Genomic DNA, 26,584 nt, shown 5'->3' on the forward strand with positions numbered 1-26,584 from the left:
GTGCAATGGGCATTCGGCCATGGACTCATCTGTGACCCTGCCTGTCCTCTGTGCCTTACAGCATCCTGTTCTCACCTCCTCTCCTTCCAGGCTAGTGTTGCACAAAATCCACACAGCCCCTCTTCTGACTCATGGCCTGCAAAAGAGTCCATTTTGTTATCCTAGAAAGACCTCTGGTTGCCTGCACCCATGTGGTCAATACCAAGCAACAGCAAGGCCTCACTGCCAGCAGAAGCATGTCATGCACAGAAGCACCTTTTGCAGGTTGGTTTTTTTTTTATATAATTTATTTATTTATTAAAAAACCCACCCTGAAGTTGAAATACAGAGTAACTGGAGAAAAGTCTCACAACATAGTAATAAAACATCTTTATTCTCTCTTAAATACAATCTCTAAGACTGTAAGACTATAATGCCTAATAAATCTCAGTTAACTGAATGGTTTTTATAGGCTTTCCTCATTGGAGAACAAACACTGAATGCTGGCTTTAACACAACACTGGGAAAACAGTAGTATGGGTAATAAACCACAGATTTTTGATACCTTGGGAAACACTGCACAACCTGGTGGAGACACAACCAGCAGAACACACATGCTTGCACAGGGCAGTGGGAGTGTGCCCAGTGGCTGCACATCCCCTCCCTCCACCCATAGCCGGAGGACAAGGTGACCACACACAACAACAGAGCCTGGGCCTCATGCCATTAAGCCCCAGGAGGAGGGATAAGTAAGAAAAGTGATGGAAATGAGAGACATGACAGGAGAGCAGCACTGAGGGCATAGCCCCCCTGCTGAGACCTTGCTGCACCACTGGGATACAGCTCCTCGCTCAGCCCACAGGTGACATGAGCTATGGTCACCCTCTGACTTCTAGATGTATCAGACTGAAGTTAAAAAATGCAGCATTTTCCCTGTATCTAGGGAGCTTTATATTCAACCAGCTGTCCCCCAAGCTGATGCAGAGAAAGGAAATTAGACCAGCTGATGGGATGTCAGGAGAGGAATCCCTGAAGGCCATGTCTGCTGGAGCTGGAGAAGAGTCTCAGGAACCCCTTGAATTAACAGTGTTCTGTCCTGTAGGGTTTGCTCCCCATCTTGACCTTCACAGTGCTAATCCATGACAGCACAGCTGCCCTGCAGGGCCAGAGCACAGGCAGAGGTGCAGTGTGCCGTTTCCCAGCAGCCTGGTACACACTGCTTTTTCCCAGAGGGTGAGGAAACAGTCCCAGCTGAAAAGCATGCCCTCAGAAACAAACAGGAGGGTGAAACTGTGCATCCAGTGAAAAAAGATCCAGTGAAAAAGCGTTCTGCCTTTGGTGCCTTTTTACCGTCATGTAACAGCCAAAAAAAGTGTCAGCTGTGCCCCACCCCCTGCATTACCCCTCCTGACGGTTGCATAATTCACTCAAAAGTACTGACAGGACAAACCAGAAACCTCCTTTGCACTCACCAGTCCCTGGAGCAAGCCAGGATAGGTGGTGAAATATATTCCTCAACACCTCCTGTTAGCAGTGTACAAAATCAAATGATCTTTCCACACACTTCCCTGACCGACATATGCAACTTTCCAGCACTTGTCTGTATTTTTCACTTATCATTTTGATCTTGGTTTTCCCTTGTATTCCCTGCTGCTTTCATCACGTCCTTCTCCGTATGGGCTTCCCCTCCTTGGGGGACACGGTGTCAGAAGAGGGCAGTATTGAGCAAGCGCTGCTATTGAACTGTGCTCCAATCTTGCCCCAGCTGGTCTAGAGAAGGCTGAGGTGGCCTTCCTGTCTGATGATTACTAGGCAAGTTCAGAGCAGAAGCAAAGCACAGCATCATGTCAATGTACTCTGGCAAAACCCATCATAAGCTGCAGGAAAATTATGACCTTCTCCAAGTCTGTCTGCTTACGTTTTGGGAATGAAGGTACTCAGGCCATGAGCACATTGCTCTTCCAGCTGTTGCAAAGTGTGTTGCACCCTGAAGACAGCAGGTACCAGCTACACTATACCTTCTTGCAGCATGCAGTGTCACTGCTGTAGGAGACCTGCACATTGAGTCAGTGCTGGCACTACAGCCAGGCCAGTGTCTTCAAAAGTGAGTCTCGGATTGGACATGATGGGGTTTTGGACACCTCAGACACACCTATGAGTCCAGGTCAGAACTGGCATCCTCCAGTGCCTTGGCTGCAGAATTCTGTGTTTGAAAACTTGGACTCTGGGTAGGGGTCACCAAAATGGGGGCAACCTGAATCCCTGTTCACTTGGGGAAACTGTGGCTGGCATGAAGGTACTCAGTACCCTGTTCAGACAGCTGTTGGGAAGGACCAGCACTGTGACACAAGCCAAAGGTACTGCAGCTGCAACTGGACAATGACCGCAGCTATGCTATAGGTGGGGTGACTCTGTAGCATGTAATACTTGCAGAAGGTGAGGGGTGTCTATTCCAGCACAAAGCTGCTCTCAGTTCACGGAATGCTGACAGACACAGGGAAAACCACAGCACATAAATATATCCACGCCCAGCCACAATCTGCAGTCACTGGGGGCTGCCAAGAGCACCTAGATGTGGGGCTCACCCATAGCTGCGTTCCTCTTCTCAAACCTCATTTTGAGCTCTGACACAAGGGCATTGTGGGCACTGCCATGACCTCTCTTCTTCACCTGCTTGTTTATAAACTTGGGAGTGAGGGAGCCGGACACAGTCGGCACCCGCCACCCTGAGGCATCACCCCTGGGAGCCACGGTGGGGGGAGGTGGAGGCAAGGGAGCAGTCGGCGGCACAGGGGCAACCTGGATGTTGTTGTTGCTGTTCTCATTGTGCAGATCTTTGGCATCATTCTCAACAACAAACTTCTCTGCAGCGTTGCTGGGCCTCTTGAATTTCAGCCATTCCATCCTCATTGTCCGGGGCTGTGGGGTCTGTCTCTTTTTTATGATCCGTCTTACCGGCATGATTTTGCTGGACCGCTTGTTGCGCCAGAACATGGCAGTAGAGATCATGCTAGTTATCAGCACCATTATGCCCATGACACCAGCTAGCACTCCTAAGGCTTTCATGGGGTTATCTTTAGTTTGCATCAAAAAGGCGGCCATAGGCCCTTTGTGAAGAGTCTGTAAAAGAGTACAGAGAAAACACATGACTTACTCTATGGGACAGACAGTGACCCAGAAATTTCATTTGTCCAAAATATGTAACAAGCAGGGCTAACTAATGGAAGTTGTCTCTAAAAAAAAAAATGAGTCAAAGAGCCAGCCCAGGTTTGGAGACTTTAGATGGAGCAGGACGCTGAGCAAGCATTACAGCATTCCAAGATGCTTACAACAATAGTGAAAGCTTACAGGAGTACTACTGCCAAATTAGGATGGATTCCTGCATGTCACCATAGTGTTTGTTTAATTTGCAAGAACTGAGGAAGAAAATAATTGGCTCCAGGATCTGCAGCTGTATTGTTGTACTACATTTCAGAGTTAATTTCCTAGGAATAATAGTGTTGAACCCAAATAGAAGTTTATGAGTAGAAAATGAACTTTCAACAACAATTGCAGGTGATATGGTGTGCAGTTTATAGGACTATTACTGAGCATGGCATTGAAAAGATTATGAGAAAACCTCACTTCATAAAATTACAGCGTACAAAAGAGTAGTTAGCAGGTATGTGCTCCATTCTGTTTTCAAGTACTCTTTTACAGACATAACAAAACTCTTTGAGGTAGGGGAGATGAGTAGAGTTAAAGAAAGAGCTTTGTTTTTAGAAATAAAAGAAATAAACAATAACATAAGCTACATATGGCATATTAAGGACAAATGAATGGCCAGTTCACTTTGCAGTTTAGCACACTGTGCGTCTCGGAGGTCCCCGTATAATTTTGCGGATTTTGCCCTGTGGGTGGAGCTTGGATCTTTTCACACTTTTCCAGTACATGATGGTGGAGATCACCATTGTTACAGAAATGGTAGAAAGGACGCCACTCATGCAAATTCCAAATATTGTCCATGGACGCTTCTTGAGGCCTAAAATATAGGATCTTACCCTGGACTTGATCTGGAAATATCAAAAATAAGAGAAATGGTCAGCCCTCAAATAGTTATATTTGAAGGAGGGCAATATCTATCATAAGTACAGCTAGGGAACTAAGGTGAAATGCGTACAGGACAGAAAGCATATAGTGTAAAGGGAGCTAAGTGTTGAACTAGGCACAGGAGAAGAGACAGTTGTAATGACATTGAACTGAATCCAGAAGCACTAACCGAAGTTAGGAGGCACTTCTAAACACCTGGTTGATCAGAGAATAGAGGGTAGCAGCGTGGTACATAGATCACCTTTATTCCTGGCACGGTAGTCCACCCTGGACTACATTTCCAAGAGAAGTTCGTAATAAATACAAGCTCCTGCAATTGTATCTGGACAGAGAGTAGTGTTGTGGAAGGCCAGGAGATCCTTCAGAAATGGCACATTTCTGGTTCATTTAACAAATAGCTGGTCATAAAGCTATGTGCAGCTGTGGAGAGACAGGGCTACTCATCATGCCCCAATCCTCTGTCCTAGACTTTGGGAGGGAATCATCACCCAAACTTTCCATTTCTAATAACAGGTTATCTGCATTTTAGTTGGTTGTCTAAGCTGCCAGCCTTTTAGTCAATGGGGAGAAAATGACATGTCCAAAGTATAGTCACCCCATGCTAATATAGATCTCAAAGGCAGTGAGTATAAAGACAGCTTTGTGACTAGCTTGGTCTTGAACTTCTGGCTTTTAGTCAGTTAAAGTGAGATCACATGGATTTCTCTGTATCAGTCTAAACTAGGATGCTCATCTCCCCATCCTCCCCAGTCTGTGGAGGAAAACAACTAAGTATCCCCCCAAAATGTTTCAGAGCACCTCTTGTCAGATATTACACAGGAACACTATTTAAATCACATCCCTAAACTTGGGGAATGTAAATTCATTAATAAATACCCCCGTTGCCTTCACTTCTGTATTTTCATAACCTACCTCAAACACATTATCCAAGCCCACTCTTCTACCCTGAATATTTCCTGTTGTCAAAGAGAAATGGGTGAAGAAATGCTGTTGAAATTCATGGACCATTTAACTTTACACGTAGCGAGCAATTTTCATCATTTTGCTGTGCAAAGAGTTTTCCCATTATTTAAGTAGCGATAGGTTTGGGTTGGAAAGGACCTTAAAGATCATCTAATTCCAATCCCCTGCCATGGAGAGGGACACCGTCTACTAGACCAGGTTGCTCAAAGCCCCATCCCACCTGGGCTTGAACACTTCAAGGAATGGGGCAGCCACAGCTTCTCTGGGCAACATATTCCAGTGCCTCACCATTCTCACAGTAAAGAATTTCTTCCTAAGAGCTGAATCTCCCCTCTTGCAGTTTGAACCTGTTTCCCTTGTCCTATCACTACATGCTCTTGTAAAAAGTCCCTTTCCAGATTTCTTGCAGGCTCCCTTTAGGCACTGGAAGCTTCTCCAAGGTCTCCCTGGAACCTTCTCTTCTTCAGGCTGAGCAACCTCAACTCTCTCAGCCTGTGTTCATGGGCAAGGTGCTCCAGCCCTCTGACCACCTCTGTGGCCTTCCTCTGGACTTGTTTTAGCATGTTCACACCCTTCTTATGTTGTTATATTTTCTGAAGAGGTGCCCATGTCAGTCTTTGCTACCAAAATGGTAACTAATTTCCTTTGCTTTTCTCTTTCCTATCACAACAGTTTGCAGTGTACAGAGACGCACATCTCCTGGCAGCTTCTCAAGGGCCTTTCATAATGCATGGGTTACAGTGAACAGAGCAAGTCGCTGATGTACCCGGAAGTTGGACACACCAGGAGTGTGTGGTTGAGCTGTTCAACCACAAGAGCAGCTAAGGCTCCTCAGCTGTATTTAGAAGTCTAAGTAGGTGAAGCTGTTAAGAGCCCAAGCTATCACAGATTATAAACAACCCAGGCTGTGTTGACTTGAGCAACTGGATTTGTGCAACACCCAGCTGGTTCTGTGGAGCCTATTTCTACATAATAAGCATTTCTGGACTTTTGTTCTAGCCTGGTTGCAGGGACGGACTGCTTGCTACCACCAAAGCACAGTTGGTGTGCTTCACAAACACATTTTTATCTGAAAGTAATACAGTTTGTGTGCTTGGAGCAATCTGAGATATGAGCCATCCCACAGTAATGTGGGCTGATAAGGAGATTTGCTTCAGAAGTAACTCCTGATCTGAGGTAGAACACAAGCTGCCCCCTTCAGTGCTTAGCCCAAAGAGCAGTGCTATGACTGTGTATGAAGGCTGCATTTACATCACTTTGCAGTACAAACACCATCATGGGGCAAAACTTCTCAAATCAAACCAACCTTCTCTGAACAACTGTTTTCAAGGTCCATGTAACTGCAGAAAGAAGAGGCTAACTGCTCTGCAGCTGTGGTAAAGGATATTTAGTGCCATCAGCAGCCACAGTTTCTGTGGTTTCAGAGTTAATATGAGGGACAAGGAGATCTCCACATTAATTCACAGACAGCATTTGTTGAACCTTTCAGTTAGGAGGATCTAAAACTGAGACTCACCAGCTACATTTAGAAGTCTAAATGAGGGGCCAAAGCTATTAAGGACTGGAGATTATGCTGTCTAAATGTGGATTTAAGCCTCAGTCCATGAAGAGGTGTAAATAAACGCCCCCGTATGTTTGCAGAATCTCAGTGGAGTCATAAAGAGGCAGAGGGATCTCCTCATCAGGCCAACCTTCACGAGTGGGAATCAGCTTTCCATGAAAATCTCAGGTAGCAGGAATAGATTTTTGAGTGAGACATAAGGGTGAAAAAGCAGTGGCTTTTTCAGCATGTTTAATATTCTGTTGAGAAAGGATAGATTAACAGTCGCCACTCAATACCAATTTCCGTAAACCCAGACTCAGTTAAATTAAAAGGCCTCTGGATTTTTTTTATCACTGTATTATTCCAACACCAAAAGGTCTTCTTGATGTGCAATACTGCTGAACTTAGCCACTAGGCATCTATCTCAAAGGGCACAGCCCTGTGCTAATTGCAATGGTAAATGTTAATCAGAAAATATGCCTGTTTAATTACTTAGTGTGATTAACACTGCAGGAAACCTCTAGAGGATGTATTCAAAAATATCCTCCTTATCCAAAATCAGTAATACATAAATGCCCACCAAACAGCTAACTGAAAGAGACTTTTTACAGCTGGAGAACAGAGGGATAAAATACACATTTTTAACAGTCTCAGAGAGAAAACTGGAGAGTACACAATGTTCCTATACCGAGAGACTCTTCTTCACAAAGCTTTGGCAGTGATTTCACAGTCTCTGGGGCACAGAGAGGGACCAAAGGTTGTGTACGCTGATATTGCATTACATCTCACTCACATACAAGCTGAAATTTGAGAGTGGTTTTTGCAAGATGTGATGCTTTTTGATGAAAACAAAACAAAAAACAAAACCAACACAAATCATTGCAAGCAATGGAAGAATTACTGGAGAAATGTACAAAATCTTATGGAGGATGCAACATCAGATCAATAGCACAGACCCTGTTTAAAAGACCTATGCAAGTGAAGAAAGAAGATGCTGTTGCTATCTCAGACTCTGTGTCAGGATTTTTCATCGGGCATGGGAGGACGAGAAAGAAAAATTGTCTGAGAGGGATACATGTCTCACTGCCTTCTCTGCTTCCCCTTTAGAATTTATCCCTCACTTTGTGCCAAATCCGTGCCCCTGGAGGGGGAGAAAAGGAAACAGAGGGGAAAATTTGTAAAAGACAAATGCTGATGTGCTTGAAGCACAAGAAGGAAATCCAGGAAATAAGCTGCTCTTGTTTTCTCCCCGGATGTCCTTCATCAACTGGTTTAGATACAGATCTTCTTTCCCAGCAGAGGAGGTATAGTGTACTCTCCATCCCCTCGACATCCCTCCACCCTGTGCCTTAGCCCTGCATACTAATGGAGAAGTCACCAGCTCATCGGGAGAGGAAGGAAAACTGGAGACCAAATACAGGGGGTCAAGACTGGGGACAGTGCCTGTGGCCACCTGGTACCACACTCTCCTGGAATGTGCACCCTGTGAGAAGCCTGGAAGCAAGGCAGGGATGGCTGAAGCTCCCACTGTTGGCTGCAGGTAGAAATTCTTATTTGTTATATAAAAACCACCAAAACGTCTGGTTTCCACGGGAAATCACAGTGTTAAGCAGTTTATTTCCTTTATATCTGTAAGAATGGCTAAATCTCTAGAGTGATCACAGAAACCCAGCCTGTGCAGTCCCCCCGTTCCACATGTCATGGCCTTGAAGCAGCATGCTCTGCCCATAATGAGCCCCAGCAATGTTGCACAGCAGCTTCCAAGGAGCCTGCAGCAGGGCTGGCCAGCCCCAAGAAGCAGCCCCATGCCAGGTACCCCCTCTGCTAGGGCAGACCGAAGTCACCTGGCAGTTCTGACAGTACAGGTGCCCACAACAGAGACTGAAGGCTATTCTTGTGCTGCTCAGTTTATTTTGCCAATGCACACAAGTGTTCTCTGAAGACAGCTTTAACCTCCATCAGGCTTTGAACTGTGTACAAGAAGTATCATATAAATGCACCTGATAAGGAGTATCAATGGAACAAGAGGGTATGGAGAAAACAGACTGTAACAGATAAAGGAGCAGTAGGTGCACTTTGACCAAAGAGAAGGCCAGCTGCTGTCTGTAGGAAGAGATTTGCATCTTTGTGCAGTATGTGTGTGGTCCAGAGATTGTCAGGCTAACAATGTGTTTCTCATCTACTTTAAAGCCTATTTCCACCCTGCTGGTACCTACTTAAAGGCATGGCAAGACAGTTACAATAAATAAGAATCATGCAAGCATGCGCTGCTTGTTGTTTTGTTGATGTAAAAGTTGGACTAACAGGAAACTCTCAATCCAGGTGTGCAATCTTTTAGAGTGTTCTTGTTTTGTCTGCTGATAATACTGCAACTATTAAACTTACATCTAAAATTCTATGTACTTTAAAGCATTCCTATAATAGTTTTCTCACTTTTCCTCTGTCACTTATGTTGACATGCAAAACTGGTCTGATACATTTCACTCTGGCCACAGCTACTTTCTACTCACTTTTTGTAGGGAAAAAGATTGTTTTTCTTCTGTTGAATTACATTAAAAAGTGCAGAAATTTAGCAGTCAGGATTTACCTTTACTCTCAGGAGTCTGTAGTCTTTTATTTGCATCTATCTCTAAAAATCAGATGCAAGAAATTAATCTCCCAACCATAATATGCTCCCACCTTTGTACTTTTACAATTTCTCTGATCAAAATGTCTTTTGCGCTTGTAGCTGTAGAATTCAGCTTCACCACAAGACTCTAGAAACACTACAAAACAGAGCTAGCAAGGAAGGAGAAGGAACGGCTGGCAACATTTTGGCTAGATTGCAACTCCAGAAGCATTTTTAAAGTATTGTCAGGAATAAAGCAAACAGCGTCTACTCTTTGGTGCCTCTCACATAAAGATTTTTTAAAATAACATTTGCTTACCTCCTCTGTGATATCAATCTTCAGGACTGCTGTGGTACTGAAGGATGGGGAGCCTCGGTCTTTGGCCTGCACCACCACTGACCATATGCAGTCTTTGTTCTTTGTGATATTGTGGATGATATCCAGGGAACGGATATAGGATTTCAGTTTGATTTCCCCAGTGCTTTGGTCTATATCAAACACGTTGGCTGGATCTGCTTGCATGATGGAATAATCTACAATGTTGTTGGGTTCTTCTGCATCTTGATCTATAGCCTGGTAGGAGAAGCATAAAGAATAGAGATGTTATTGTTTGTATCTTTTGCCTGAAGATAAAACTCAGAGTTTCTGAGCATTCATTTCTGATAATACCCATGCTGTGACTGGGCTGTTTTTCTTTCATCTTGGAAACAATTTCGCTTTTTCTGGTATCAGCTATGCTACACTTTCTAGTGAAAAACAGCAGGACTAGAGTTATTTTTGTATAAGCGATTTCTGAGATTAAACAATATTGGAGGAAAAACTGAACCATAACCTATTCCTATTTGTAGAATGCAAATGGTCCACTGCTGGGGAGTTTCTTGCATAGCATGGGGACAAATGTGAAGTAGTAGGGAACAATAGCATTAGATCCACACTATAAACTAGAGGTGCCCTAATTTTTGTGCTGTGGTATTTTTTCTGCTAACATTCAGTGTTGTGTAATCTTCACTATATGCAATCAAATCTGTGTAACACTAGATGTTCTGCTCCTTTGCCTGTGAATTGTTATTGCAATTTTTTTAGCCTCCTTTTCCACACTGGATCAACGAATACAATTCTGCAAAGCAAAGGGAAAGAAGCTGTGTGGTTAGGCACAAAGATGTGGCAGGAAGGTTAAGTATTCAAAACCCTATACTTTCATTCACTTATCTTATTTGGGCTTCTTACGATCACTGTATAATCCAGGGTCCTCCACCAGTGGGTGATTCAAATACTGTAACAGAACTGTATCTTTTGCTTACAGAATTTATTTCTCCCTCTCAGCAGTCTGTAAATACTATCATTCCATGCTTTAATCCACTTGTTACATATATATGAATGTGAAAAATAAAGCCCCAGGAAAAGCCAGCTTTCAGACATTCGTCACATTTCCTGAACAATAAACACCAGAGCTCAGGCTTTTCCAAAGCACTCTGCTTTGTGACACACAGTGTTGCCTCTCACCTCTATCTTCACTGGTGACCCAATGATCATCGTCTTTTCCTGGATATTTTCATTGAACTCTGGAGAGTGGTCATTGACATCTAGCACAGTGATAAACACTTCAGCCAAGCTGTATTTCCCATCTGTGTCCTCTGCCTTCACATAGAAATTATACTTTGAGTTCACTTCAGCATCTAATACAGCCCAGGGCTGGGTATAAATTATACCTGTTGATGGGTGGATTAGGAACCTGGAAAAGAAGCATGCAAAGACTTTTGGTTCTTTTGGTCACTTAGTGTGTTAACAGCCTGGGGCAAAGGTGGGCTTAAACATTGAAATGTTGTGCCAAAAGACTGGTTACTCTTCATCTAACTCCTGTCTGGCTAGTCCCTTGAGGCTTTAAAACCAGAGAATTATCAGTTCCCAGTGTTTTTTGATCTATTGAGCATTAGCCATTTTAGGTGCATTTTCTGTTAAAGTCTTTGTCCTCAGTAAACACACAGTGTGATGGTCTTCCCCTAGAATGATTTCTTAGTGTTAAAACACTAAGGAACTGCCTTTTTTTTTTTCTTCCCTCTTTTATAAGTACGGTATATTAGATCATATCCTGCATAAATTAAGATTGATTGATATCACCTTAATAGCTAAAGGAAGTATGCTGCATATCATATTTTAGCTCTTCACTTCTCAAAATGAGTAAGAAAAATGGCTTCTCTCAAATCCCCCAAAGACTGGGGCTAATTATGTTCTCCAAAAGTCATGACTTTTCCATAGACTGGCACTGGGATGGAGTGGGTGTTCAGATTTATCTGTAGCAAGTTTGATTCTACACATTTGTAATTACTGAGACACTGTCAAATTGTCAGCCAAAATCTTGGATTTATAGAGAAGATACTAACAGAGTGTCATTTTAAAATGGGCTGCCAGTATAGGTTCCAGGTGGTAGGGTTTTTAACAGATGAAGGGTTTTATATACCCTTAAATTAATGTACAGGATAACAAAATATTTTCTGTATTTCAACTGTGAGCACAACTGAGAGCAATTGTAAAAACAGTACTTAATAATCCAGACCCTTCAATTGTTTTCATTACCCTGTTAAATACAAATACAAGTCTTGATGAAAGCCAAGAGGTCGAAAGATCTGTGCAAACTTTTGATAGGAGACAGTGCCCATACCAAGTGCCTCCTTAGTACACAGCCCAGGCTAACCATGCAGAGAGGACTCTCATCACCCACATTTTAGTGGAAGAATAGAAGCACAGAAATGTGAAGGCATTGCAGCAGCGTACCCCACTCCCACTGAGAGCTTAGATGTAGGATTATGAGCATAATGGTTTCATGCTCAACAATAAAACGATTCTTCTCACCCAATGCAACTCATCTTTCTGCCAATGCAACTACATATCCACCGATGAAACCCCTGAGACAGAAAAAATCATGCGTCTAGCTGAAACTCTCACATCTGCACCAAATTTGTGTGTTCAGCAGATCTGGAGGTCCCAGGACTAGGCAGTCAATCCAGCTTTACGGAGACATGCCATTCTGGCACAAGGAAAAGAAAATCATACTTAAGAAGGAAGAAAAAAAGTATTCACTCTTAATTTCTTCACAGAAGAACAGTGAGTCTGAGCATTCCCATAATTCCAATCAGAATAAAGTTGCACTCACATCTTTTTCTAAATCCTTAGTCAACAACCTTCATAAGCTTCTTTGCACCAGCTGCTATATTCTAAACCTGAAAGGTCTGCCTGTATGACACGAACTTGCCTGCTTGCCTCTATGCAGTTAGCAGCTAGCTTCAGGACTTAGCGAAGAGCTCAAAACAACCCATCAAGGAAATGTTCCTGTATGTGTATTCTTCTGGCTACAGAAGAGGTTTGACCTTATCAGCTTGTATTTTGGACTTTGACTGTGTCTCCTAAAAGGCTTTCACCTTAACAGAAAGAGTTCATCTTTAACTACAGGTGGATAATGTACAGAGAAAAACAGATTCTGCAGGTGAGCCATATCCTGGAGCTGCAAGTTCCAGAAGCAATAACTGTGATGGCCAGTGACGCTAGCCATGACAGCAAATGGGCCAGGGCAACTGCTGGGGTAGAGGCAGTGTGGCAGTAACCAGTGTTTCAGGTTCAGAATGTTCTTACCCATCACTGCCCCCCAAAACAGGGAGAAGGAGCTAGACATCATTACAAAATCAAATAAACAATAGATTGCTTTCTTCGTTGATACAGGACTATTAGGTTTAAATACATAAAATGCTCTGAACACTCAATGCAGCTGGCCTTCAAAGCTGAAGTTTATATTTGTGAAAGTCTTCTTTGATTTATGCTGACAAGAGTTAACACTAAACCATCTATACAACTGAATGGAAAGTAAAGAGGAAAGAGCAACGTGGTTTGTTTTTTTTTTTGTCCTCCAGAACTGACTTTTCACAAATAGACCAAAACCTCCTCTACCTCTCTCTTATAAGTGTTTTTTAAATGGTGATTGAACAGATCCTCTGTACTGGTACTTTAGCTGCCTTATGTCTCTTTGGGGGCTTGTGGGTAAAATTCCATGAGTTCATGAAGCAGATGTTTAATGATCACACTAGTTTTTCTGTTGTTGTTTTCGCAGAACTCACAAAGAACATGGCATAAATGTCCTTGGAAATGAGCAGGTCAAGAATGAGTCTGTTCTTTAAAAAAAAAAAAAAAGGAAATCTTTTAAAGCCCTGCTTAGAGGTTACGTAGTTTTCTTTTTCTTTTTTTTTTTTTACTTACAGATCTGCTCCTGTTCCATAGATGGAGTACTTGACTTCTCCCCAAAGCCCTGAGTCTGGATCTGTAGCCTTAATAAAAGGAAATAAGAGAATCAACCTCTACTAAATTGCAGAAGAGAAATGTTTTTCTTTTAAAAACAGGCCATATAAAACACAAGCGCTTTTCACTCTTTTTGCCATCACATTTGTAGGGGGAAACCACATAAAGCAAATGTGCAAAATATAACACAAGGAAACATCACTGGTCTTTCCAGGAAGCTGTTAAGATGCCGCCTGTCTCCTGCCCGGTCTGGTATCCAGAGGCTCTAGCAGGGAGAAAGCCACTAGATGGCTCTATCCATTGACATTTAACACATCCTTCCCTTAATAGGGATGGAGTTAATCTTAATGACAAAAAAAAACACCAAAAACAAAACAACAACAACCAAACTGCCCACTCTCAAACCTTCCTAATTATCAGTTAAATATTAACGTATATTCTCCAGACAAAATTATTTGCTTTATATAGAGTATTTTTTAAGCCTTTGCTTGTTTAATTGATTTAATTTAATGCGTAACAAATGCTTCAATTTACACACAATCTTTCAGGTTTTTTTATATTTTAATCACTCTTGTGCCTGTGTGATTTTCAGTAATGCAGATACTACCCCAGATGATATCTTAGTTCCAGACTCTTGTTGGCTTCCTTTCTTAGCTCAGGATTAGGAAATCTATTGATTTGGTAACAGCTATTTCCAGGAGCTCCTACTTCTCTGGTAGCTCCGAGGACACGTTGACAGCACATGACAGTAAATTTTATATGGACTTGCCAGCTACAATGACCTGCGTACCTTGGCTCAGAATGGGTAATTGCATTGTTTTGCAAACTTATTTTATATTTTTTTTTCTGCTGTTCACCTCTTAGTATTTCTTAGTCCTCTGGCTTCAAAGATAGTGATGTTTGGGATTACGTTTTCTGCAGAAAACAGAAAGCTGTTTTTTTTCTAATAAAACTTTCTGTACTGTTTATGTTCCACTTCTTCTTTTGTTCTTCCATCCCTAAAATTTGCCTTCAGTACTTTATTATTCTGACTCTTTCTTTCTTACTTGCAGTCAGCATTTGCTGCAGATCTCTGGCAACCTGCCTCCATCATTCTTACCCATCCGTGAGGCCTCTGCAAGGTGACTTGCATCACCCACTGAGCCCCAGATGGCCAGGTGCTTTCTCAGCTTTGTGGCATGAGGTCTGTTTCCAGTCCTAGCAGCTGCATTAAAGAGATACACCTCGCATCAATGGCTGGAAATGCTTCTCCAGCACATATGGTCCATGTAATACCCCGACTTTCTTTATATGAAAATGTGGGATACTGGAAAATCCATAGGCTTGTTTTTCCTACTGTGAGAGGATGTTTCTTTCCATTCTCTAAGTGTTCTAATGTTATATTCTTGTCTTCATTAACTGTCTAATTATGCATTTAGCAGCCAGATTCCTCTCACTAGAAGACTGATACTGACTAGCAACCATGTTGTTTTCTTTTTACTCATACTTAAGCAAGTAAATCCAGTAAATCCAATTCGACTTAATCATAACTGAATCTTCCTGCTGGACACTGATTTGACTGGGGCTTTCTTAATACTCACAGGCCATGTGATTTGCCTTAAAGGCAGATGGCCTTTAACTAAAAACCAAAGTAAAATTGTGTTTCTGAAAAATGTTTGCCTAAGAGTTTATTTTTTTTTCAGAGTGGAGTTTATTTCTTGATTCTGGAAAGGATCTGGAGTTCAGTCTGGAAGCTGAGTGACAGGTAAGATTTGTTACTTGTGTCTGTCCCCTGTTTTTAAGGTACTGTCTCCACAGACACCTAGAAAAGACAGAATTTCTTAAGAAATGAATGAAACTTACTGTAACAGCAACTACATTTGAGCCCCCTGGGGAGTTCTCAGGGATCCTGGCAATGTAGTAGTCAGAAGAGAACTTTGGGACATTGTCATTGGTATCCAGCAAGTGTATCACTACATCAGCTGTTGAGCTGAATTTCTCCGGTGTGTTCACCTCTATTGCAAGAAGCTAGGAAGAGAAAACCAGGGAATTATTACAAAACAGCTAATATTATTTCTTAAAGGAGCTTCCTTCCACTGCCCATGGCATGTTGGTGCTTTTTAGCCCGGATGGCTCAAAAACAGGGAGACATGATGAGCTATATCAGTATGCTGCCTAGGCTCATTTCTGCATGCTTGCAATAGGCAATCAGCTGTGGAAAAAGCACATCAAATCTGTGTATATATAGTAGACTTCATGTGACAGATGTGGTTGATCGTAACTAACCAACACAGATGAAAAGCCATAACAGAAACAAGCAAATGCCCATCCCTGGGCAGTCCCTAGAATCTAGGGAAATATAAGCACAGAAAGATTTTGAGTAACCACTTAAACTGGATGATTATCCTTTGCAGAGGATGCATACATTCTTTGTCTGGAAAGAAGTCAGGGCAATAAACAGGGTAAAGAAACAGGACAACTGGTGCCCTGAGATGTTTGGAAGCAGCAGTACCCCAACCCAAAATGCAGGATAGTAAGGAATGAGACATGTACAGCAGAATCCCATTTCACAAAGTTTGTGAAGACTCCTGCCACTAGACTTCTGGGAAACTGTACCCTCACTACCTCATGCTGATTAGGATGTTATCACATACCCACAGGGACTTTGAATTACCTCACTGTATCTGAGGGCAAATAGAGGACTCTGGCATAACACATTCTCATAACTATGCTCATCTGAAAAGGGAGGCAACCACATACAGCAATACCAGGAATGGGGAAAAGACAGCAGCATGGATGCTCTGGCTGGCCATCAGCAGAACTTAACACCAGTGCATGCCTATTGCATCCCTCAGCTGAGGGATGGCAGTGCTGGGTTAGCAATATGGTTTCTCATATTGTCCCTTAATGCACAGCTAATTCATGCAGGGAAGAGCAGCCACCACAGAGCAGGAAGCCCCTGACAAGGTGGGACAACAATATGTCCCCTTTGGCATAGGGACTTGAGATCTGAAAGGCCAAGCTGGAGGGGTACAAATTACAACAGCTGCTATACCTTGAGAAACCCACTCTAGCTCTTGGGCAGCTGAAAATGAAGGAGGTCCTGACTAATTATGTTTAAGAGGCAGCTCTTAATGGAAGACAGATTTTCTCTACTAGTCTTTTATTCAGGTAGGTTTTCAGTGCATCTCTCAGACAAATTAACTTTAACTCCTCTCTGGCATTTTACTGTTCAATAACAAACAAAACCCCCGGAAAATAGCTTCTCAAAATTGCTGTGGGATACATGTTGTATAGAAATAAGAATCTATTTCATCAAAATTCCAGAATGACTACTTGGCAACTAAAACTTGGTAGGAAGTGATTTGGACTTTTCAGGGAAATGGAGACAGCAATGAGGTCTTCATAAATTATTTGCTGCCGTATATTACTACTATGCCATACAGCTGCACCTTCTTCGTTTAGAATCTAGACAAAGGTTCCACATTTTCAGCAAAGCCTTATGGTCTTTCTCCAGCAGAAAAAAAAATCATCCAAAGATAAGAAAAAAAAAGCAAAAGTAAATAATTGCGTAAGCTAAAAAAATACATATATATTATTTTTTCTGGTAATTAATTCTTTCAGTGCTCATGGCAATCACATTAACTACTTTGATTTCTATTAGTATCCATGAGGAGGCCATGGATAACTTCTTTATTGGTCTCTCAATAGTTTAACCTGAATAAATGTACAGTTACTATTAGGAACTAGTGTCAGTAGCACTTTATAGCCCTTTCAGAATCTTCCATTTTAATCCAACAATGGTGCCTCATAGTTTTGTAGTATCTATAAACTGTGAAGCTCAAAATGACTAAGGAACACTACAGGAGGAGACATGAAGCATACTGCAATGGAACTTGGTAAGGACACAAAGCAAACCATACAGCAAGGGTGAGAAAAAAATCCAAGAAATTGGCTTCTGGGCTATGCAAACCCCACCATTTTGTACAACGTCAAAACTAGCATAGGTTAATACTCTGCTAGAGAGTGTGGGCATTTTTGTTTTAATGATTTCTTTGCAGTCAGAACTGAGCCATCTATCCTCATGTTCACAGGCAGTTGACACAAAACCAGACTACTTAATTATATTGTTGATGAGTCAACGAATCCATTTGGGAACGTGATAGTGCAAATATCCACCTTTAGGATCAAAGCTGGTTCTTCTATGGCTAGGTTAGAGCATGGGTGAGGTAGATTCAGGTCAGAGTGCAAAATGCCATATAGACAGATACACTCTGACAAAGTCAGCAATTTTTGGTAATTGTCTTTCAGTCAGCTGGGATCTTCAGCCTGCCAATATTTAAAAGCATGATCATGAACCAAATTACTTAGGACCAAGCAGGTAAAGTTCTGGCCCCCAAAAAATAGGATTTCATCCTGTGCATTCATCGTTTTAAGAGCAGAAATAACACCCTTAGAGTTCAGTCTAGAATTACTCAGAACCACTAACATGTGCAGTCTCCACAGAGAGATAATACTCAACAGTTTTCACTGACTAGACTAAATTAGTTCACATATGAATCCATTAAACCTTTGGAAGTTGATGAACCAGAGGCCAAAATGAGTTTCCCTTACAGAGAATATAATGTCACTGACAATGCATCAGACAGCTCTGGGTGGGTTAAGAAGCTAAATACCATCAGATACATAAGCCATCATATACATATGATATACACATGATGAGAGGACCTTGAAAGTGGAAGTACCTTGAAGGTTAACACCTTGAATTTCTCATAGTCAATAGCAGCAGAATTTTCCACTATTATTGTAACCTGAGCCTCATTCAGGACTGTTTGAGGAACCACTCGGAAGATGCCACCAGGTCCAACAAGACGGAGGTTGAATTTAGCATTGGCTCCCTGTGAATAAAAGCAGATACAGCATTGTTTTCAGTGAATGATTCATTTCTTACAGCCTAGACTGGCTCTGTTTCTTCACACTGTATAATATCAGAATGAGTCTTACTGCTTAGAACCCTCTGCTCTCCATCCCCTGGGCAAGAGACTGCTAAGAAGCTTAGTTATATAATCCCTCTGGCCCTTGTCACAAAATGGACACAGCTTTTCTTAAAATAGATTGACAAGTGTGGTTATTCTTTCAGTCAGAATGGAAAAACCCTGCAGCAGGACTGGCTAAGAGAGGGATCTTGTGGCAAGCAGCCTGGGGTTTTGTGCCTCACACTGTGAGCTAGTGCAAGCGACAGAGTTGACATCATGTGCACATTGGCAGGCAAGTCTTGCCTTCTCCTGGTTCCTGTCAAGGAAAGGCAACTGGATTGCCTGTCAGGACAACAAACACCTCAAACACTCAACCTGTGTGCTAAGAGCTCACAGCCTGCGATGATGATGAACAACCACAAAGATGTGCGATTTCCAAACAGAAGTGGCATTCTATGGTTTGCATTGACTGGGTTAAGCTAGCCCAGAATTACAGCCATTAGACCTTTTGGAAGTTGATACACTTGGACATAGGGGCTCCACTTGTGCAGAATAAAATCTGACATGCATTTGACAGATCCAGGTGAAGCGAGAATCCAAATCCCATTATACAGATAAACTTTCTAGCCAGAGAGGACATGGAAAGCAGCAGTATCTAAAAGGTTACCCCCAGTTGTGTGTGAGTTGGGAAGAGTGAGCCAGAGCCAGTTGGCCAGACCAATTATCTTAAATCAAACTGGAGCATGGAAGAGAAAAGATGCAATGGTGATTCTTATATTTCTGTCTTACAGGGAAGGTGGGAAAATAAGCTGAATCTACTTTACCAACCCTCTGTGTACATCAATTTCTCAAATGATGTCATCTTTACACTGTGACAAGCCAATCAGATTCATCACCTGACTGGTACCATGCTCTCTCCCTAGCACGAATCTTGAGAAGAAGAATTTCTAATAATAACTTTTAAACAGGAAACTCTATTTTCAGCTGTATCTCTGGAGGGCTTGTTATGAACAGTTTTTGCTGCAACCCTAGCTCATGTCAAGAGGAGAAGTATGGAGCAGTAGTCACCCAAGGGAAACAGAATGACCTTGGATCCAAACTCAGTGGTCTGCGTTGCTTGGTCATATAAACCCCCACAGCTACAATGACAACAGGTTTTCTTTTGCTGGGTAGTAAAGCAAAGAACCAGAAAGCCAGAGCTGATGGACTGTGGAAAATAGTGCTGATAGGGAAAGTGTTCTGTCTGACAATACAAAGTCCTCTGCCCTTCAGAGTGTATGTGACTGGAGGGACAGTGGCATGGGGCAGGGAGGAAGAGAACAGCCTCCCTCCAGCAGCCGAGTGATTCCTGACAGTGAAGTCCCCTGAACCCAGATCTTCTCAAAGCAGACCATGTTGCTGCATGTCCCCAAGCAGCCAGTCATGGGACACAGGAATGACTGAAGGAACAATAGCACAGAGCCCCTAAGCTGTGTCTGTTGGGTAAAGAGGGCTGAGAAAGAAAATTCTGTATAAGTAAAGACAGAATTTTCATCAAACTGTAGGCCTAAAGCAGACCTCGCCCACAGCTTCCTCCTCCTCACCTGTTTCAGCCACTCTCCCAAAAGAAAGTCACTAACGGCTGTAACAGAAGCAGACTTATGTTTAACCTTCTTCTCTATATAGCTCAGCTGTGCAGAAATGAAAAATTTGCATTCTATGCCTTAAAAGAAAACCAACCCAACCTACAGTGATGTTTTATACACTATTAGGAAGCTTCTTGAGAAATCTATACAGTGTATCTAGCGATGCTTTCTGCTTATTTTGTAGTCTAACTTGCAGCCTAAATGTTTTTTTTTTTTCAGCCTACATATGATACATATCTATGTTGTCTCTAAATAGAAAAGATGGGTTTTGTTTCTTTCCTTCTGCAGCAACATCCCCTGCGACAATAGCAAGATAGACACAGAACTGCTTTGAAAACAGTCATTTGTCTGCTTGCTGCAGAGCAGCAGCAGGGAGGGGGAAGAAGCTGGTGAGTTTGATAGAGTACAATACAGTCAAAACAGTACGATACTGAGCACGGTTATATAAGAGCACTCTTTCCACTAGTAATACATTTCTCAGATGCAATAAGCTCTGCTCTTGTCATTACCTAACCTCTGGCTAACTCAGATGGACACCATTCATACAGTATTTAGCTTAGGAATCCCTATAGCAACCATCACCATAGTATCTATGGGCATCACAGGTCAGTTAAATACCAGGCTGAGATGGACGGAGTCTTCTTTCCTTTATCAGGTTAGATATAGTCTTTGTCAATTGGCATAATTTATAAGATTACCTATAAATATCACTCCATTGGGAATGATTTATCAATGCATGCACTGCAGACTCTGGCTGTAATGTAAAAGTCAAAGGATAACATATTCTAATAAGATGAGTGTAAGAGTATGGTCTATATTGTTTCCATCAGGTGCTTAGAAGATACAGGCAGAAATTGTACTTGAGGTGCAATTACTAAAATGATTGGAAACTCTAAGTAACTTGCCGATTGGATTACATTCTCAGACATTTCAGTGATAACAACTGAATGCAACTAGAAGTTAGGGAAAGTTCATAAACACTGCTCAACTTCAGCTGCTGCAAGAAATGGACTGCATGTTTAGCACCACCCTTCTCAACATAAGAGTAATATGACAGATTAAGTATACTTCTGGGTCCAAATTCGCTGTGGTAATGGACCCTACAACTACTTTGTTTGTCCTAGGCTTTGGGGAATGCAGGTGAAATAGTTGAGTTCCGAAAAGGACATTTCCCCATCTGACAGCTCTTTCTAGTCTTTCAGGAAATAGGGCAAGAATACTAGAAGTCCACATAATTTCCATTTACCTGATCTGAATCATTCACTGTAATCTTCAATCCCCTCAAGATTTCACCCTCTGGGGGATGCTCATACATGGTCAGTTCAAATTTGTTCTGAGGACCATTTTCTCCGTAGAACGTTGGTGGATGGTTGTTGAGGTCGACCACCCGAATAGTCACCATGGCAAAAGTGTATGCTGAGATGTCACCTTCCTGACCGACTTCTGATGCCTGCAGCAGGCAGGAGAGAGAATAATGGTGGTGTACTCTCTTTCATCACTTTCATGTTCAGGTATTATCTGCATGTACAAACCACCTTAACACTCTAATTTGTATGAAGATTCACAGCTGTATATTTCTCTAGAAATCTCAGTTCAGTTCATGCTGAAATTTATGATAATTACAGCAAGATCATAGTAATGAACTAGTCCCAATAAAGCCTCAGTGAAAAAATTCTCTTCCTCATTTTGTGAGCTTAGTAACTCACCTAGTTGAAAACAGTTCTCTAAAGATAACATAGGTAATCTAATAGAGACAAAGTAACTGTTTGCCTAAAGTGTTGACAAAATAGAAAAGGAAGACAACCTTTACATTTGCTGTGGTACCACAGGTAGCCGATTTTCACATTGCTGCAGGGACTACAGCCTTGAAAACTCTGCGAGGAAAACTGTACTTGAGGTATTCAGGCAAATATTTGAGTAAGAAAAATTACACACTTTTTTTTTGAGATTTAGTCTGTCATTTCCAATTCTGTTTTGCTGTCTAGGTGAGATTAACTTAAACTGGATATATTTTGGACAGACAGGCAAACCTAGTTGGCATTTTTCTGAACAGAAGGATCAGTTCCTGTAAAGGTTGTTATTTCTGTAGACTCAGAGATGAAATTAGGACAAGATGACTTCATTTGAAAGAAGTCATTTGAGACATGAAATATTCCAAGGAACAAAACCAGTTTGCTTGGATTTATACTATCCAGCACTCTTCTCGAATATGGGAGGTAGTTTCTAAAACAGGTAAACTCAGCTAAATCATGCCTACTCATGGCATTGAAGACCAACAGACTTCAAGTGGCTACAGAACATACCTGAACTTTTAGTTCATACAATTCTTTCTTGAGCTGATTTGGGCTTTTTACAACAGAAATGGCTCCAGTTGTGTTGTCGATTTCAAAAGAACCTTCACTTCCTGCAATAAAACCAAGATGCTCTAGTTACGTGTGACACTTCCTTTTAAAGAGCAAGCATTAGCAAGCTTTAGCAACCAACCATACATTTAATTCACCGTATCTTTGTCAATATCTGTATCTACCTGTATTAGTAGATTTGAAGCCGCTTTTCAGAAATGAAGCACTTCTATGCCCAGTCACAGTGAGATGAAAATACAAGTAAGGGCCAAAAAGGGTTTCCTTCCCTAGGAATGGCTCAGTGGATCTCTGGCCCTGTGGGAAGCTGCCCTCACCTCTCTCTTTCCCATCCTGGTCAGGTTCCCTGCAAGCCTCAGCCTCCAGACATGCAAATTTGGTATTCATTTCTATTATGCTGTCTTCTTTATATGCTGGTTTAGACAAAAATAGACATTCCTCATTGTATTTAGCAAATGGATAATTAAGTCTCTGAGAAACAAAAACATTTTTCTCAATATTAGCTAAGGTGTAAAGTCTGATGATCTGTCTGAAAGAGACATAGTCACTCTTTCTGCAGACAGCATTTCTGGAGAAGCATCTTCTGCCTTTAGATATTGTCCTGGGTTCAGCAGTAGCAGTCATGTTTCTCCGTCTTGGTAGCTGGTGCAGTGCTGTGTTTTGACTTTCGGCCTGGGAACAGAGCTGATAACAAGGATGTTTTGGTTTGGCCAAGGACTTTGTGAGCCTCATGCTCTGCCAGGGAGGAGGGGGAGCCAGGAGGAAGCAGAGACAGGACACCTGACCCAAACTGACCAAAGAGGTATTCCATACCACAGCACGTCATGTCCAGGATGTAACTGGGAGTTAGCCGGAAGAGCTGGGAGACTGCAGGGTTGGAGGAGGTATTGGTCGGTGCTTGGTCGGGCTGAGGGGGGCAAGTTATCGGTTGGTTGGTGGTGAGATGATGTATTCTCTTCCCTTGTTATTTCCTTTATCATTGTTATTATTGGTGGTAGCAGTAGTGATCTGTGTTATACCTTAGTTACTAAACTGTTCTTATCTCAACCCATGGGAGTTGCATTCTTTTGATTCTCCTCTCCATCCCTCCGAGAGCAGGGGGAGGGCAAGAAAGGGGGGGGGAAGTGAGCGAACGAATTACCTGACTGGGTTTAAACCACAACAGATATTCAGTTGTTAAAAAAGCTCTCAGCTTCTTGCAAGGCTGTCCTAAACAAAAAGGGATTTTTGAGAATATGGGGCAAACCCCAGTGGTTTTGCAATGAGGCAAAGTACAACACAGACACGACAGGGCTGCTGGCTGACATTGCTACCACTGACCTAACTTCCACTGATCTGAAGAGAAGACCAGTTACATGGCTGCAGTCCCTTCAGACCTGGTGAATTTGTGCTGAAGCAAATGTTAGATTGTGGAGAGGCAGCATGTCTCATCAGAATGTCTGCATCCATCTCTCCATCATGCCCAGGGAGAGGACCAGCCAGCAGCTCAGGGGGCTCTGCCCTGCTCTGCTGAGGGGCCATGGACACCAGTACATGCTGGCTCACATATAGTATTGGTTGCAGCATACACTTCGTAGAAGAGCCTACCACTGGAAGTAAGAGAGAAAATCCTGTATGATTAAGGAGATCAAGCCTTCAGACATAAAGGATGATGACCTGAAAGCCCAGTAATTTTTCTTTCCCTCTAACTCAATTCCAGTGCTGATTTTTAAACCATCTGATAGTATACCATTTTGCTAATACCTGCAATAACTGCAACTTCATTAAAGTACAATAGATACAACATTGAACAGATACTGACTTATACAATGGTCAATTATTAAGATACATTGGCCTAGAAAGTACGGGCTAATTGAGAAGAAGCTTAAGTCAATAGTGGTTTCAAACCACCATACATTGCCTAGTTATCACAAGGAAATTGGTAACTCTAAGTGTGTAGCATTATCTGTGTTCTTTCATACAGCATGTTCAGAGGATTGGAGTATTTTCTAAAATTATCCCACACTCCCCAGATAAAAAATGCTTATAAAGAATAAATTTCCTATCTGCTGTTAGTATTTTCTTGTCCTTTGATAACCCAGCCTGCAGGTATTAGGATAATGGTTTGTCACACATAATGCTAGCATCTGAAGAGCAGGGGCAGATTGGTTGTTCTCATATTTTGTTCTTTATTTCTTCAGCTTTCTACACAGTAAAAGCATATTCTCTTCCCCTCTCTTCCATTTCATGCTAACAAAATCCTGTTAATGTGCATGAGGAAAGACTGCTCTTCATTATATTTTATGCTACTTATCTGTCATCTGCCTCCATCTTCATTTTCCACTCTTTCCTAATCATTTACCTTTTTTATCCCATACCACGTTTTTGGTCCTTCTCCATTTTCCTTGATAATCTAATACCTTTCCTCATAAATCCCATTTCCCTTCAACATTTTTGCTGGTTCTTCTGCCTTTGCTTATTCTCCTCACTCAATTTTTTCCTTGTCTACCATATTTTCATCCCAGTTATTTGTTTTTACTCCTCATTCTCCACCTTTCATTTTATCTTTCCTCATTTTCAATCTTTTTTTTCCTCAATGTTTCTACCTTCCTTTTACCTATACTCTTTTATTCACTCTCTTGCATTGAGGAGAAGGAACATCAGCAGGGATCCCATCCTGCATCAAGGCAAAACCTCAGTTGCAACCCTCTCTATTCTCTCTAGACCTTGATTTTTAGATCATGTAAGACAGTGAAGAACTTGCTGCGTAGCTCTGAAGCTAAACCTCAGATTTTTCTTATGACATTTTGGGATCTCTCACACCTGGGAGTTGGGATGCCCGTTGCCATGGAAGTCTTATTTTGGAAGCAGAGGGAACAAAACAAAAATAAAGAAGTTGTATCCTGGAGTTCAGTTGAGCTAAGTTGTTGACTTCACTAGCTAATAAATCATCAATTCAGCTAAGTCATTATCAATTCAGCTGAGTCTCACATTTATGCTATTAAAAGATGTGTGATAGACACCCTTAGAATAGTTACTGAACAGCATTAATCTTCAGATAACATCTACTTTCTTCCAATGCAGTGTACAGACAGTATCTCTTCACTTATAATTTCTTCCAAGAATTCATAGGTTTTACCATTTAACTACTTTAATCACAATATTAATAAAAATATCCCTCTAGATACCAAGTCTGCATCACCCAATGCATTCTCTTGCCTCCCAGATTATAGATGCTCAGCAGCAATGAATTCATCTCCCTTTATGCTTTCTGAAATTACAAGCAGGCTACCGATGACTAACAAATCACCAGAATTACCAACTCCAACTGTAGTTCTGTGGAGTGGAAAACTAAAATTTAGCGGATTGTATGTTGGCTGTTCTGTGGTAGAAGGAGCTCTCTGAGGTACCTGACATTATTTCATGAGAGTCTGCCTCAGCTTTATTAAACTCTAGCATATCCCATTCTAATTTAATGTCAGATCTGGTTTTGACTGCCCTTCAGATTTCATAAAAGACAAGTCTACTCACCATTCACAATGCTGTAATGAATACTGTTAGGTTTTCCTCTGTCTCCATCAAGAGCAACAACAGTAAGGACTTCAGAGCCCTGGGAAGTAATGGGAAATCACAGTCTGTGTGATGAGATTAAAGAGCAGTGAAATTGCAACTGCAAATAATAAATTGAACACTTCTGTAAGTCTTTCTGCAATGAGGTGTAGGGGGCAGACTGGGTACTTTTGCTTGTGCTGTATGGGGAGCACAGCAAAGACAATAGACTACCACCCAAAAAAATCAGTGCTTGGCTTTGCAGGCCAGGAGCTGAATACTACTTCTTGGACTAACTCTGTTGTTCCTATATCAATAGTTTTAGTTGTTTCTAGTGATGTCACCCATGCACTGTACCTCCAGACAAAGTGAGGATGCCCCTGCTTGCTGCTATGGACCTGCTGTGCAACCTGCCCTTGTCAGCCAGCTGCCAGCACCATGCCACTGCCTACAGGGGTGGCAGAGCAACCCCAGGAGGGCCTGGGCAGCCTCCGGGCATGCCGATATGCCTTCCAAGAGACCAGTGCCAGTTTGCCCAGTACCCAGCCCTCTTGTCCTTTTTTCTAACTCAGCTTTGGGTGAGGACCAGAGGACCAGCAGGAGCAATGCACTGCTCCCCATGGGCTGCTCAGAGCTCACTGCTGTGCAG

At 42.0% G+C, this 26,584-nt stretch overlaps 1 protein-coding gene across 9 annotated transcripts in view; it reads right to left on the bottom strand.

Annotated features, from left to right (window-relative positions):
• Positions 1-269: 269 nt before the first annotated feature.
• The window catches only part of CDHR1 (cadherin related family member 1), a 51,485-nt gene continuing 25,170 nt past the window's right edge, over positions 270-26,584 (bottom strand). For 6 of the 9 annotated variants that reach the window (XM_062618850.1, XM_062618849.1, XM_062618855.1 and 3 more), the window contains 9 exons: positions 25,918-25,996; positions 22,351-22,451; positions 21,294-21,497; positions 18,192-18,344; positions 15,310-15,474; positions 13,429-13,496; positions 10,687-10,915; positions 9,502-9,756; positions 270-3,099 (listed from right to left, as the gene is read on the bottom strand). In XM_062618850.1, coding sequence (XP_062474834.1) covers positions 2,548-3,099; positions 9,502-9,756; positions 10,687-10,915; positions 13,429-13,496; positions 15,310-15,474; positions 18,192-18,344; positions 21,294-21,497; positions 22,351-22,451; positions 25,918-25,996 — 1,806 coding nt within the window. In that variant the 3' untranslated portion in view covers positions 270-2,547. The other 3 variants (XM_062618856.1, XM_062618858.1, XM_062618854.1) reach the window with 3 other exon arrangements.

The sequence above is a fragment of the Pezoporus occidentalis genome, unplaced genomic scaffold, assembly GCF_034315485.1.
Source record: "Pezoporus occidentalis ecotype Australia unplaced genomic scaffold, CSIRO_AGI_Poc_V1 ctg204, whole genome shotgun sequence".
Lineage (NCBI taxonomy): Eukaryota > Metazoa > Chordata > Aves > Psittaciformes > Psittacidae > Pezoporus > Pezoporus occidentalis.